Genomic DNA, 14314 nt, shown 5'->3' on the forward strand with positions numbered 1-14314 from the left:
AAAAATTGTACTCGAAAAAGTTATTATTTGAACCGCGTAATGCACATGTAGTGGTCCGTTTTTCTTTTTGGACTGCCTTATTAATTATTTTTATTATTATTAGCTCTGCAATGATGGTCGGTGTGTGCAATAATACAGATAATATTGGACCATTAACTACCAATTTAAGAGCTTGTAGACCCAACTAACTTTTCTGTTCAGTCAAAACTAGTAGCAGCAGCCGTTATCTCCACAATTATCAACTCTTCTATTTTCTCTCTCACAAACATATATATATATATATATATACTTTTTTTTTTACGGCGCTTGTGTTTTCAACAAATTGTGCTAAACCTAATTTATTCGCACCGAATTATAAAAAGAAAGTACTTTCAGTTTACAATGATTAAACGCTCAAACTCTACTTAAAATAAAATTGCAACGTTATTATTGTAACTCATGTGATATTTAATTAGCAGCAGAAAATTGGGTTGACATAAACTTATAATCAAGCTAGCTATATGACCTGATTTGTACTCTAAGGAGCCCACATTACTTATTTAACTATTCAGTATTCACACAAGTCCTTCCATTTACTAAATAATAAATCAGTTGCATGTATGTGTGACAGATTTATTAATATATAACATATTTCTCCATTTGTTTATGATTTTTGGATTGTGCAATTTGGTTGACTTAAATTAATAATGTAAACATCCTTTTCGTTAATAAATTAATATATGAAAAAAAAAATTGTTTTCTTTCATTTTATTATTATCCCACACGAGTATAAAGTGTTTAGTCAAAATATAAGATTTGTGAAATCCTTCTCTCCGTGAAATAATTTTTAGAAAGTGAGATAGACTATTTCCAATTTATAAATTTGATATTAAAATTCACTTAATTTCGGTATATTTATATGATAAAATTGATTCATTTTGAAATATTGCATTTTAGAAGTCATCAACTAAAAGCATGCAAATATCATGTCAGATATATTTAGCATTTTTCTTTTTATGTGGTGGAGATGAGATGGGAATGATGCAATTTTGCTTAATTTTTGCAGCCATTCTTTTAAGTTTGAAACATCAATCGTGAAAATTGTGACATTTTGTATGAGACGTCTCATTGGATAGGCGGTCCCACACAACATGAAAAATCTATTCATCTTTCATAATTTATTTTAAATATTAAATATTACTTTCATTTGGATTAAAAAATAAATGCATTGTTTGGGTTTTTTAATCTATAAATTAATACAGTGCGCTGAATGTAGGTAGAATTTCAATTTATGGACAGACAATACTAAAGTTTAAATATTTAACTCTAAAAATTATTCAATAGTCACCGAATTAGCTAGCAAATGAAATCATTAGTAATCAACAATTAAATTATTATCGATAATCGTTAATCACAATTTACCAGTTACGGAAAATGGCAGATATTTTTATTTTTATTTATTTGATCTATAGATGAGCCTTGATCTGGATTTAGACAAATATTTTCTTTTATTTATTTAGTAAAAACAATAAATTAAAAGTGAGATTTGAAGAGTGAATATAAACAATATTAATGGGGTTGACCTAAATTTTCTTGGTACGTGTTTGGACCATATAGAGCTCGTATCATATATTTTTGGAACACAACGGTCTTGGCATTTATCATGTGATATTAGTACTTTTAGCCGCATTATTTTACCAATTTTTTAACCTAAAACAACGAAGAAAATACTCCAATTTGATTTTTGAACCTCTTGCTATACTATCAATCATATATGTTTCTTTTTTTATATATTATATTTTCTTCACAAAAATAGTCAAAATCATTGCACCTTTTTTAATATAATATTTAGGATAAAAAAGCAAAAACGATATCTTTCTGTCTTCCTTTTTATTGTTTTTTTCCTCCCCTAAATAAACAAAAAAACATTGATTTTCTTCTTTTTCTTTTTGTCGTGCAATAAGCCAGTAACTCTACAGTATATAATATGAGATGTTGCATTACCCTTTTCTTCATTGCATTTCACATTTTTCATACCATCTAATTACAGAATAATTATTATTATTATTATTATTATTATGGGGATTTTATATTTATTTCATTTTATATATTAAATTATTAAATTTTAATTGCTGTATGTTAAACAACTCCTTATAATTAAGTTTAATTTTAATATTTTCATGTTGACGATAAAACAATATTCCTAAAATAATATTTTTTTCAAATTGCAATTTAACAAATTTTAAATTTTCAATGAATTCACCAGCATATAATAGTTAATAAATGAATTAATTTCTTTTCCTTTTTAAGATTCAAGAAAATTGTGAATCTAATTACTTCAACCAACTGCAAATTTTCTTGAGCGTTTCATTTCGGTATTTTCATGTCTGGTTTTAATGTTGAGAGATAAAAATAAACCGTAAAGCCCTTGATTTTGGGTGCTAGGAGAAATTAAAATTCAATCTTAACCGTAAATTTGTTTTCCTGTTGTCCTGTTTTTGTTAGTAGATTGTACTTCTTTCCTTCTCTTCTTTATTTCTTGATTTATTTTTTCGAAACAAGGGAAACTATTCCTTCAAGATACGGACGACAGGAACTGTAGTGAAAGTTTTCCCCTTGATGTTGGTAACTTACAGTCAGGTTGTCTTAGGACTGCAAGCCCAACTTTTGAGTAATAAAAAACAGACTGGGCCTAGAAAACAAAAATCTTCGTTAATTGGACTCTAACTAGTTCGAATTTGAAAGAAAAAATTTTCACCATAAATTGGACCTTTTTAATGGGCCAATCATTAGTGGTAACCGAGCCCACTTAACACTGAAGAGTCGGTTACGTTCTCGTTCAAAGTTGAAGAAATGAGAATCGAGGGAGAAGGCAGAGCAAAAGATCGCGCTCTGTGGTTGCGTAGGGTTCTCGTCCATGGAAGAAAAAAAAACCGTAAAAATCTCTAAACGCAACTTCACTGGCACTGTACAAGACCCGCCATTACGAACTCAATCCAGAAGAAGAAAGTTCAGCAATGTTGACCTCTGTAGCTCCTCCTACTTCAAACTTCGCGCTCTTGTTCGACAACTTCGTCCCCAATTTATCCAGGTGACGAGTTTTCCATATAGCTATATGTTTTTCTTTATATATATATATTTTTTATTTTTGATTCTTTGTTGCTATGGGGAATGACTCTGTTGCTGTTGCTTTTTCTTTTTCTTCTTCTTCTTTGTTTTTTTTTTTTGTTGAGTCGTGCTATTTGCTGTTTCCGTCCATTTTCATGCGGAAGTTTGGCTTCTTGTTCATTAATGGCATGCGGACGGAAACTTTATCTTTAGCTTAATCCTTCGGTTTAATTTAATCTTTATCTTTATCTTCTTGTTATAATTTCTGTTTTAGTTAGTTCGTTTTGCTGATAACTGTGAATTGAGAAACTTTGGCTACTTGTTCTTGGGAATGCTTAATTTATCGGTGTTCAGATTTTAGTTGTTGGAGGACAATAGCTCCATAATCCATCAATCGAAGGAAATACTACATCAGAAGAATTTTTCTCATTTTCCGGTTGACTCATAACGCAAATTGATATCTGGACATATTTATCATTCCAATTTTTACCTATATCGACTTAATAATTCTCCGCTCTTCAGATGCAAATATTCTAGAATTTCAGTTGCGTTGTGTTCTTGAGGTTCTTATTGTTGAATACTGCCCCCTTAGACAAATGCATTTGAAAACTTGTATGGTTTTCAAACTGTAATCACATGTTGCTTTAGCATACTAAACACTTTTTTGGATCTTCTAATTGTGGAATATATGTTGTTTGGAGTTTCAAGGCAAGCAAGCTCATTAACTATGGGTAATAGATTACTTTGTGCAATATAGTCTAGTAAAATTCTGTCATTCATGGTAGAACTTGATCATATTTGTTTCTTGGTAAAAGGAAGCCAGAATGATCAAGACCGTATTTGCTGGGTGTTGAATTTTGTTATGTAACTGGGCTTTTGTAGCTATCACTTTTCTGGTTTGTTCTTAACTTGATTACTGTCAGCGGGTATTGCTTTATAGTGTAAGATTCTAACTTGAAAATTCTGGATGGAGATGAGGAAGTGGTGTTGTGTTGCAAGGGATGTGTGGATGTTGAGATTGAAGGAGGCTCCTCTTCATTTGCTGATTCAGGATGCTAAATTCAGCATGGCATCAATTTTAAGAGTATTCTTTTGAAAACTTTTACCGAGAAATTTTGCTTCAATGTGCTTAATTGATCTATAGGTTTGCCCTGTTATTCCTGTATGTTAACTTCAAGAATATGTTTTCTTTGTGCTATATTTTCGCTCAAATGACTAATTGATTTGCCAAGGCAACATGTGAAGCCCAACTACTGCAACCGATAGTACCAACATGTTTACCCCTGCTTGACACCAAATTCAAGACCCATGAATGTCCATACAAACATTGTTCTCAACGATCATATTGTGATGGATCACAATTAAAAACTGCCTTATTATTGTAATATAATTTTTATTTTAGCCTGACAGTTTAGGTAGAATCTAATGAGAAGGTGAGATTAGCCTACTTCCTCTTGCTCTATTGAATCCTGAAGCCATTAATGAAATTTTCTGCTTGGACCATGCAAGTTAATAGATCTTTATTTGATTATTGATAGCAGCACATGCGTTATTGGAGGGCTTGGGGAACTAGTGTTGATGTGCATTAGATTGAGCTGATATACCTTACCATGTTTTTTTGACATCTTGAAATGTTTATACCAGTTGGAACAGGGCACCCACTTCTATGTACTGATATTAGAAGTTGTAATAGGAACATGCGGCATTATGCCTTTAGTGATATTTTTAGTTGAGCTGATCTATGATTTATAATCCTCTCACTATTATTCTTATGAATGCCAAACATGATAAACAAATTATTAATGGCCCAAAGGGATGACTGATTTGAATATACAAAATATTAAAGCTGGATCTTTGTTAGGTATTTACTTTGAATTTTTGCTATGTCAAGTTCTGTAACACTTGTGCATACGTGATACTTGTGGGAATTATCTATCATGCAATTGTTTTATTAGACAGTTTCCTCTTAACTCTTTGATGCAAGGTTTTGATATGAAGTTAACGAAACAAGAGTTATTGTAATATCTTGCTGCTTTCTCTAATGTAACTCCATCGAAGATTAGGTTATTTCATTCTAATTGGCTCCTTTGCCCTTGAGTGTGTTGTAAAGTATGCTAAAACCTGGTTTTAAATGCAGATACTCCAGACACCTGACTTCAAGAATAGCAAGGCAGCTCATGAACTTCGAATACGTTAGTCCTCATATTTTAAGTCTTTTTGATTCTTTTCCTTTTGGTTTGATATACATTGGCCAGGCTCTCTCTCTCTCTCTCTATATATCTGTCTATCTACATATGTATATAGATCTTCTGTACGGGAAGAGAAGCTCACTTAGCTCAGAGTATCTTTTTCTTAAAGCATACTAGGCAACTCATATTTATGTTTCAAACTTGCAGAAATGAATCTTGTGATGGATTTGTACAAGCGGATGATTACCATGGAGGCAGACACCGTTAAGAAGATTGGGTTAGAACATCAACCTTTATCAGGTCAAAATGTGCCTGGTAAACAATCCTGGAACAGACACCAAGATGAAAAGGTACCAGAATTGCATCAATTTAGACAGCCATCAGATCGATCTGCAAAAAAGAAACCTCCAAAATATTTGAAGTCAAAGATAAAGCGTGATGATGTACATGACCGAAACAGCTATATTGTGGGTGGTTCAGTTTTTGGTTGGAACTTCGTCACATTTGGAGGCAGTAAGCCAGTTTACTATGGGGTCACAAAAGAGTCCTTCAGAAAAACCCTTAAAAGTAAAAGGTCAGGAACTGGTGTATCTTCCCATTATACCTGACACTCTGAGCCTGAAGTAATAACATGAAAATGCATATTATATAGTGGAGTCACCTTTGAATAGTTATAGAAGCCAGAAATATTCATTTTTTGCTCCAAACAAGTGAAATTTTTTTGATGGCGACAAGGCAATTGTTGTAAAGTTGGCATGAACAGGAATGCCGGCCCCTTTTTGGTATTACTGAGATGGGCAAGGAATGATTCAGCATTCATTCATATTACATTGTCTTTCTTTTTTGGTAGTATCTAGCGGTTTCATGTTTTCAGTTTCTGGAATGTATCTGTCAGTGTACTATCGACTTGGTCATGGTGATTTTTAGTTGCATTCGACGGAATGCAGCGGATAAGTGGTCAGGGGGGTGAAAACCACCAAAAACTAAAAACTAAACTGACCCATTTTGGCATCGTTCAACCGAATTTGCTGTTCGGTTCGAGTTGGTTTCGTAAAAATTCGTCGTTTGGACTTACATTTGAATTGACTGGTTTGATTCGAGTCGGCTGATGCGAAATTTTGTAAAAAAATTTCATTTTTTTTTGGTTCAATTCGAACTGCATCGACCGTTTGCGCTCACCCCTAGAAGCGGTTCCTAATGACCTGAGTCTGTTCGGGATTTTTTGATTTTTGGAAAAAAAAAAAAAAAGAATTGATATCGTCTTAGCCTTGTTAAAAAGCTTTAGATGTTTATTGATTGGTAGGCCATAAATATTTGACCAATGCCTTAATCCTACATGCCAAAATTGTTTCTAATTTGCGTATATGATAACTTGGAAAAAAGATGTCACCAGCTGTCACCGCCAGCTCACTTGAGCGGCTTAAACGAATAATTAAAAATTTATTTATTTAGTCTTAAAAAAAATTACAACGGCCCCGAAAACCGCTCGTAGCCTACCAACCTACTTCTCGAGACAGTTAAAAAGGGAAATTTGTGTAACTAATTGCAATGAAATTAAATAGATTTTCATTTTCATTGGCTAGTCCGTACAAGAAGTGACGGAATGAGTCTATCCAATAATTGTAAAAAGAACAGAAAAAAAATCCAGTTAACCACTAACTCGAAGAAGATGAACAAAATTTGAGAGGATTGATAACGGGCAGTGATATCAATCCTTTTAGAAGTCATGGAAGAGCATTATAGCGTCATCAAGATTCATCTGCGATGACTCCATCAGAATTCTCATTTTTCTAAGATTATCGTACTTCTTTTGCATCGGCCCCTCACGTTTGTCAGGTGGGATATCTAAAATCTGAAACAAGTTAACAGAATAATTTGATTAATTACCAGAGAATAATATATTTATGGTGGGATAAGCGGAATTTATGAATTTAATTGCAGGCAGCACTTTATTAGAGAAAAATACTAAAAATGACAAGATTTTCAAGAACATCTTATATCTATGAGAAATCGTTTGCCCATGGGATATGCAATGTAATCCAAAGGGTGGGGTTGCAGAACAGAAAGGGGAGAAGTTCTTCAAACCTCCTTATTCTGTTCCAGCTCATAAGCCACTCGGATACTCAAATTTAAGGCAGCGTGGAACATCTCGTCCAGTACATGTTCCCAAAGGACGAGCTTATTCACCTTCCACAACAAGAAGGTTGCTGTCCCTGCTATTAATTTCTGCATCGACAAAAGAAACAGTGAAAATATTCCAATCCTACAATTAACATATACAAGTATGTATATACACGCACAAACACAGCAAGATAAACTGGCACACAGACAAATCAACAGGAAGGCTCATTTACCTCCATTATCAGATAGTCATCTTGCCACAACTTATAAAGAATCTGAGTTGTGTCTTTCTTTTCAACAAATACAGCATCTGCAATCTATAAAGGGAAAAAAAATGAAAAGAAAAAGAAATGAGGACCATACTGAACAAAACCCAAAAGAAACAAATCAGCTCAAACAAAAAGTTTGCATGGCATAATGTCTTAAGCACATAAAAGTGAAATGGACATCTGACTCTATTAGATGATTTGCTGTAGCAAACTTTGCACAACTGCAAACGAGAGTATTTGATTTGACTGAACCACAAGCATAGAGGAACAAAGTACAAGTGTTCAACCAGCTAGGTGATCTTGTTCAAAGAAAAAAAGAAAGAAAGAAAGAAAGAAAGAAAGGAGAGTGCAAACTTCATAAACCACCTGTCTCTCCTCTCTTCAATATAAAGTGCCATGCACACCTAACACCTAACCATTGTGTCTGTCAAGTAAATTATGGCGTATTGGAAATCTGTATATTTATCCTTCCAGTATTTCCAATACTGGGTATTCGAGCCTATTCATGGGTTCCAACTTAATACCTTATCAGTCTCAAGTAGGCGACCAGCCTTTAATAGTAACCTAAACATTCTATAAGCATCTGTTCCATGTCTTTTCAACACAATTGACTCCACCTGAAACACAGGAATAATCAGTCATATATTTCACTGAATTCAAGACCAGTGTATCAAATTTTGGGCAAAACTCATAAAGCAAATGGACCTCATCACTCTGAGCTACTTCAATAGTATGCTTGAAATCTGCATAAGACGTACAAAATTATCACTAGAAAGCAAAGTGATTATTCACTAAAACAGAAGATTTAGTTCCATCTTAGAAAGAAACCATAATATTTCAAACAGAAATTAACTGGAACAAGGATAGATGGTACCTATACTATATGATTCATCATCCACCCTCACAAATGACGGAGGAGAGGTCAACTGAACAAGGGCAGCTCTAACATGATCAAAGGTCATGTTACGGCCTTTTTCAGACTTAATTACCTCTTCATAAATGGAATTCACCGACAGCGGAACTGCAAAACGTATTAGTATCAGTAATGTAAAACAGATAAAAATGGCAGCGAGAAGTGTATTTTTGTATTTTTTTACTCTTTATTTCTTTTTAAATTGCTTTCTTTTAGCAAAAACATGTAAACAATATGAAAAATATAAGCATTGGCTGCTATCAACTAATTTAATTAGGACTGAAGCTTAGTTGTTGTTGTTGGAAAAATATATGCATAAAGCAAAAATGAATAAATTAAAGTACTAAGCGAGTCACAATTAACAATATATTAACCTAATTTCTTATGAAATGATATTTATGAGATATTTTTTACAAAGATATCTTCTCAGTAAATCTCATTAGAAAGCAACACCAGGGATTAAAAGGTACAACATCAGAAGGTTATATTGAATCAAACTTAATTTAGCTCTGGCTAGATGGAACACAGAGAACTAATACAAAGCAAATTCTTAAATTTTGCCTCCGCATAAATACATAAATTCAACAACTATAACAAAATTTTTGTGTGTCCAGCGCTCCAATTCTCAAATCTATATACAAGGATCCTTAGTTGCATACATCAATTTATAGAAAACATTCTTCCACACATATTTTTTTGGATCTTTCTTTGGGCCACATCTATGGAAATGTTTATTATCATTTTAATTTGAACCAAAGCAATTCGTTAAGAAATCATGTCACCTGAACTTGCTGTTTTCACTTTCTTCTCTTCAGTTTTGGATGCCTCTAGCATTGCACTTACAACAATGGCAGCTCCATCATCCAGCCGTGCTTTCACATTCTCAACACAAGCCTAGTATGTAGCAGAACAGTAAACATCATTTGCATATCAGTAAACAAAGAAGCACATCAAAAGATTAAGAGGAACACACAACATCAGGTGCACTCAGAAAATTTCATAGGGTAAAAACAAATTCTTTCCTCCAACATCTCGAACATGTTATTTTACCATCTGAAAATTTTATTTAAATCAAAATCAATAGAAGTTTCAGAATAGCAAATTGCAATTTTTGTAAATCGGCCTATGTATGCACCACATGGCTGCTTACATGATTTTCTGAGACCATCTTACACAGACACACATGCCTCATTCAATCCAACATCTCCAGGAAGCATGTTATGCGGAGAGTAGAAATATTAAGAAAGAGAATTAACACTATTTAAAAGCTGAATAGAGCAGCAATCTTCCTGCCCTAAGCAATTCAAGACATTAAATATTTTCCTTGATAATGAAGACTATACACATTATCAGCAAGAAGAAGTTAAAAGTTTAACCAAACATTTCTGATGCAAGATTTATAGGAGAACTATCGTACTATCACTTGTTTGAGTATGCAAGTAGAATAAGATGAAAAGGATAAGTAAAACCAACCTTATGCCTAAGACGACGAATAAATTCCTCAAAATTAGCACGCCAAAGAACTACTTCATCTTTTGTAGTCTCGCTATCTATATCAGGCTCTGAAGCATCAAGCTTGCGCTATAAATGTGACATTGAAAGATTAGTACAAGAGGAAACTTCAAAATTTAACAAATAATTAACAAACAACCTTGTCTCCAGAATGTTTGTCGGGGGATTTATTCTGATCCTTTTCTCCATCATCATTGAGTTCAATATCCATTACAAGTGAAAATCTTTTTGCTTCCATAGGCAGTGCTGCTGCTAGAGCACGCTGCTCTAAGGTTTCTGGTTCCACAACTATCTGCAAGCATTAGTGGAAAGGAAATTTGTTAATAAATGAGAACTATCTTTAGAATACAAAATGCAGAATGATGGCATAATCTATTGATAACAGGGAAGGTGACAATGATGTCACAATTGATAGCTGAATCATAATATCTTAACTCTTTCAGAAACAAAGTCACAAATTCATTGCCATTTGTGAATAGACATACTTGACCAGGGACAGACATAAATAAATGCATAAAGAGAAGAAGAAATTTCTGTATGTTCGTCTTTATCCTTTTTGCTTTTCCCACAGAAGAATGCAAAGTATCCTATCAATCTCCAGAGGATTAATCCCAACTCCCAGTTTACCCCTCATGGATTGAGGATTCACCATTTCAACAACAAGCCTCTTCAGATTTAATATTCTGAAGGAGATGCCAAAGACAACAACAGAATCTAGTAACATCAAATTTACTTATTTCCATCAGGATCCAGTTGTTCTTTCATCTTAAGAACTTATCACATCATGTACTTGCCCATAAATAAGAAAACAACAATTATTTTTATTTTATATATAACATATAGGAACATACTGATAGATTTTATGCAAATAAACAATAACCTTAGCAGACTTAGCACCTCGCTTCTTTGCAGGAGCATCTTCTTCATTTTGGGGTTCAAGAACTGGCTCAGGAATGGGGCAGTGTTCAACGTAACGGGCTGTCACAAGTTTACGGAGGCTTTCTTGTACAGCATCCAGACCTATACTATTTCCTGCAGAAAGGATGATATATTTGTTTGCTCACATTGGGGTAGGCGAATTACACTAAGTGCAACATTACAGCAGAATTATTCATCACACGTATTTTGAAAATTTAAACCAAAACACTGCTTCATCTTAATTCCAGTTTCTGCTTCCATTTTGATATAAAAAAAAATCCAATCACTATGTTCAATGGTCCCAACAAAAGAAGTTATATATATTTGAACAGGATACTGAAGTGTGAATTACCAATGTTATAATATTTTTTAACAATCTAATCTTAGTTTCAGCGGCAGCAGATCCTACATGAGAAGAAATTATAGCAGAACTAAGAAATAAATTTAGAGCATAAATGCAAGATATCCAAACAATTTGAAGAAACTTGCCTGTCTTATTGTAATTGTTGGCTCTATCAACAATTTGCTTCAGTGTAAGCCTACCATGTTGAAGCAAACCCTCGACGATGTCCACACACTGTAAAAATCATTTCACCAAAAATGAATAATCCAAATTCAAGTCAACTTCACAGAACTTGGTATGCATCAAATCAAATCTAAAACAACAAACCAATTTATCGAATTCTTGGGAGATAATCGCCAAAAATTTGGAAAACCTCATTCGATGAAGTATGTTATCAAACACTGCAATGTACTGAGTAATTTGTTTCGGTTCGTTATTCAGCCCACCTGGAAATACAACCATTCAAAAAGATTCTAAGGAAGTTGATTATTCAAATCAAGAACTGAAATTCATATTTCTAGTCTAATTTAACAATCCATTCCCAAGTATACTAACTTATTATCAAACAAAAACAAGCATAAATTGTCAGGTGTCAATATCCCTGGCTTTTTATAATATTTCTTCCAATGTCAGATCAGCCAAACAAAGAAGAAACATAAATTTATTAGAAAATTTTAAAAAGAAAAAAAAAAAAAAAGCGGATTGCCTGGTTCAATTAGACGGAAAGATTGAACACAATTATGCTGAATTAAGACGAGTAAACTGTTCTTGACTGACGTTTCCTTCACACCAGTAAATCGGATTATGGCTTGGAGGTTTAGGGGTCCTCTGCGGAGAAGACATTCACAAACTTTCTGTTTAACATGAAAATTATCAGAACACATGACATAACACTATCCGTGGAGGCTTTGCACAAAGAAAGAGACTTACCCCAACTAGATTGCCAAAGTGATTGGTAATGAGGTGGGCGGCGTATTTGATACCGTGCTGAGTCTTCACCATGATTACCGTTCCCCGCAACTTCTTCCTCAGTCGCTGCTTGTACGATGGTAAAGGGAGAGGCGGGAAGAATAGATGAGAGAAGGTTGGCTAGGTTTTGCCGAAGCATATATTGCATCTATCAAAATGCTCTGTAACTTTCACTAACAGCAAGGGTTCATAGCTCAGTGGTAGAGCATTTGACTGCAGATCAAGAGGTCACCGGTTCGAAACGCGCTGGGCCCTTTTTTTTTTCAGACACATTTTTTTTTTTTTATATATATATTTTCGTTTTTTCATTTTCCTTTTTCATTTTTTCTGAAGAAGAGGCTCTATTCTTTGGTTATGTGCGAAAAGCTTAATAATTAATTTTCATTGCAATAATTACTTTATGTCATTAATTATGCAAAGGTTTTAATTATAGTACGTTTCCATGCAAATTTATTAGAATGATGATTATGTACCCTACCTTGTAAGTTGCAGAACAAAATCATTTGGGTTCATATAACCAAATTAATTAGCTTGGTGCTCCCTGAATTTTTTTGTTGTTTACAACACCGACCATTTTCATAGATAGCATCCTCAATATTCTAAAAAAAAAAAAAAGGAAAAAAGAAAATTGCCCAACCCTTAATTGCCTTAACTACAAATACGAGGCTATTTTAATATATAGAAATTCAAATTCAAAAATAATTATTGATTGCAACAAATGTACTGATAGAGCCAAGCTACAAACGACATGCCTCATTTCACATGGGAACATTGATGGATGGAGACAAATTCCCAGCCAATTGAAACGAAGTTACATGCGTTTTCCAGGACGAAATTGAAATTGTTGCCAGCTCCTATATAGATCATTGACGCTTCAAGTAATTTTCCATTAAAAAAAACACTATATCGAAAACTATAGAATATGTATATATTGCTTATGTTATACGGTCCAATATTTCAGCTAGCAAGAGAAACTAATAAATGGAGCAGGTATTTTCTTTAGGCATATTCCTCGTATGATACGAGATATTTCCTCCTCCTTTTGGAGAGAAGAACTAATAGAATTGCAAAGAAAAGTTGACAACCTAGTAAAGTGGAAGAAGAAAATGAAAAAAAGAGAAGGGACTTCTTAGCTATTTAGGTTGCAAAAGAGGAGAACAAAGAGACCCCATATGTACCAAATCGAGGGGACAAATGGATGTAAGTGCATCGCAAGAAGATCATGCGGGACATGCGTGTGGTGTGCTTCTAATACGGCCACTGCTTACCTCTTGACCTTTACCTCCAGCATCTCACATGAGAGAAAATATTGCTTACTATAGTCTATTATTGTTCTTGTAGTATACAATATGCCATTCTATAATCATCAGTCCTCTGCTACATATATAATTTCTTTCTTGTAATAGGAAGACATGTACATGACCACCGGCCAAATTCTTTCAAATCTTGTAGGATTCCAATATTATTTGCTTTAAATAATGTATTTCTTCAATCACCATTAATTGCATAAAAACTTTTACTCTCGGATTGAGTTTGTGGTTATCCCTTTTTATAATTATTTTTTCACGGATCGAACTTTTGAGAGATGGTTGGCTAAAATTCGTGGTTTACCAAATTCTTTTGTTATTGCTAATGGTGCTGTCGATGATCCTCAACAAGATACAAAAGAAATCCCGCATATTCATTGTGGAATGTTACGTCTAAAGTTGATATATATTAATGCATGCCATTTTCTGCACTATGGTATATATATATACCTCCTCTCCTTTTCAGTGGATGTCTTTTAATTTTACCCTCAAAAGATTTAAAACAAGATATCTTACATTCTGTAAAAGATATTTGTCTTAACTTTATATATATATATATATATTTTTTGAGTTGGTAATTAATTAATGAAGTAATTAAGCTAAAACAAATGAATGTTGTTGGAGAAAAGTTAAGAATCCAGAGGGCACACGTGTGGGATTTGGATATATTAATTTTTCTTGAGAGT

At 33.5% G+C, this 14314-nt stretch overlaps 2 protein-coding genes across 4 annotated transcripts; one reads left to right on the forward strand and one right to left on the reverse strand.

Moving 5' to 3' along the window:
- Positions 1-2815: 2815 nt before the first annotated feature.
- LOC105648463 (uncharacterized) lies at positions 2816-6128 on the forward strand. Of its 3 annotated transcripts, none has more exons than XM_020684978.3 (4): positions 2816-3070; positions 4061-4171; positions 5225-5279; positions 5484-6128. In XM_020684978.3, exons 1-4 carry the CDS (start codon positions 2897-2899, stop codon positions 5882-5884), a joined length of 741 nt encoding a protein of 246 aa, XP_020540637.1. In that variant the 5' UTR covers positions 2816-2896; the 3' UTR covers positions 5885-6128. The 3 variants fall into 3 exon arrangements, with proteins under 3 accessions (XP_020540637.1, XP_020540638.1, XP_012090251.1); XM_020684979.3 differs by having other exon boundaries at positions 2817-3070; positions 4070-4171; XM_012234861.4 differs by lacking the exon at positions 4061-4171 and having other exon boundaries at positions 2819-3070.
- A 691-nt stretch (positions 6129-6819) lies between these two features.
- LOC105648465 (RNA polymerase III subunit RPC82 family protein) lies at positions 6820-12461 on the reverse strand. Its single transcript, XM_012234862.4, has 14 exons — positions 12283-12461; positions 12059-12206; positions 11680-11798; positions 11499-11586; positions 10972-11123; positions 10231-10383; positions 10053-10160; positions 9362-9473; positions 8541-8687; positions 8372-8409; positions 8191-8283; positions 7631-7714; positions 7362-7502; positions 6820-7128 (listed from the first exon to the last, which is right to left on the reverse strand). The coding sequence occupies exons 1-14, from the start codon at positions 12352-12354 to the stop codon at positions 6994-6996; spliced, it is 1590 nt and encodes a 529-aa protein (XP_012090252.1). The 5' UTR covers positions 12355-12461; the 3' UTR covers positions 6820-6993.
- Positions 12462-14314: the final 1853 nt, after the last annotated feature.

Source organism: Jatropha curcas, chromosome 10 (genome assembly GCF_041381405.1).
Source record: "Jatropha curcas cultivar XTBG-Jc1 chromosome 10, XTBG_Jcur_1.0, whole genome shotgun sequence".
NCBI lineage: Eukaryota > Viridiplantae > Streptophyta > Magnoliopsida > Malpighiales > Euphorbiaceae > Jatropha > Jatropha curcas.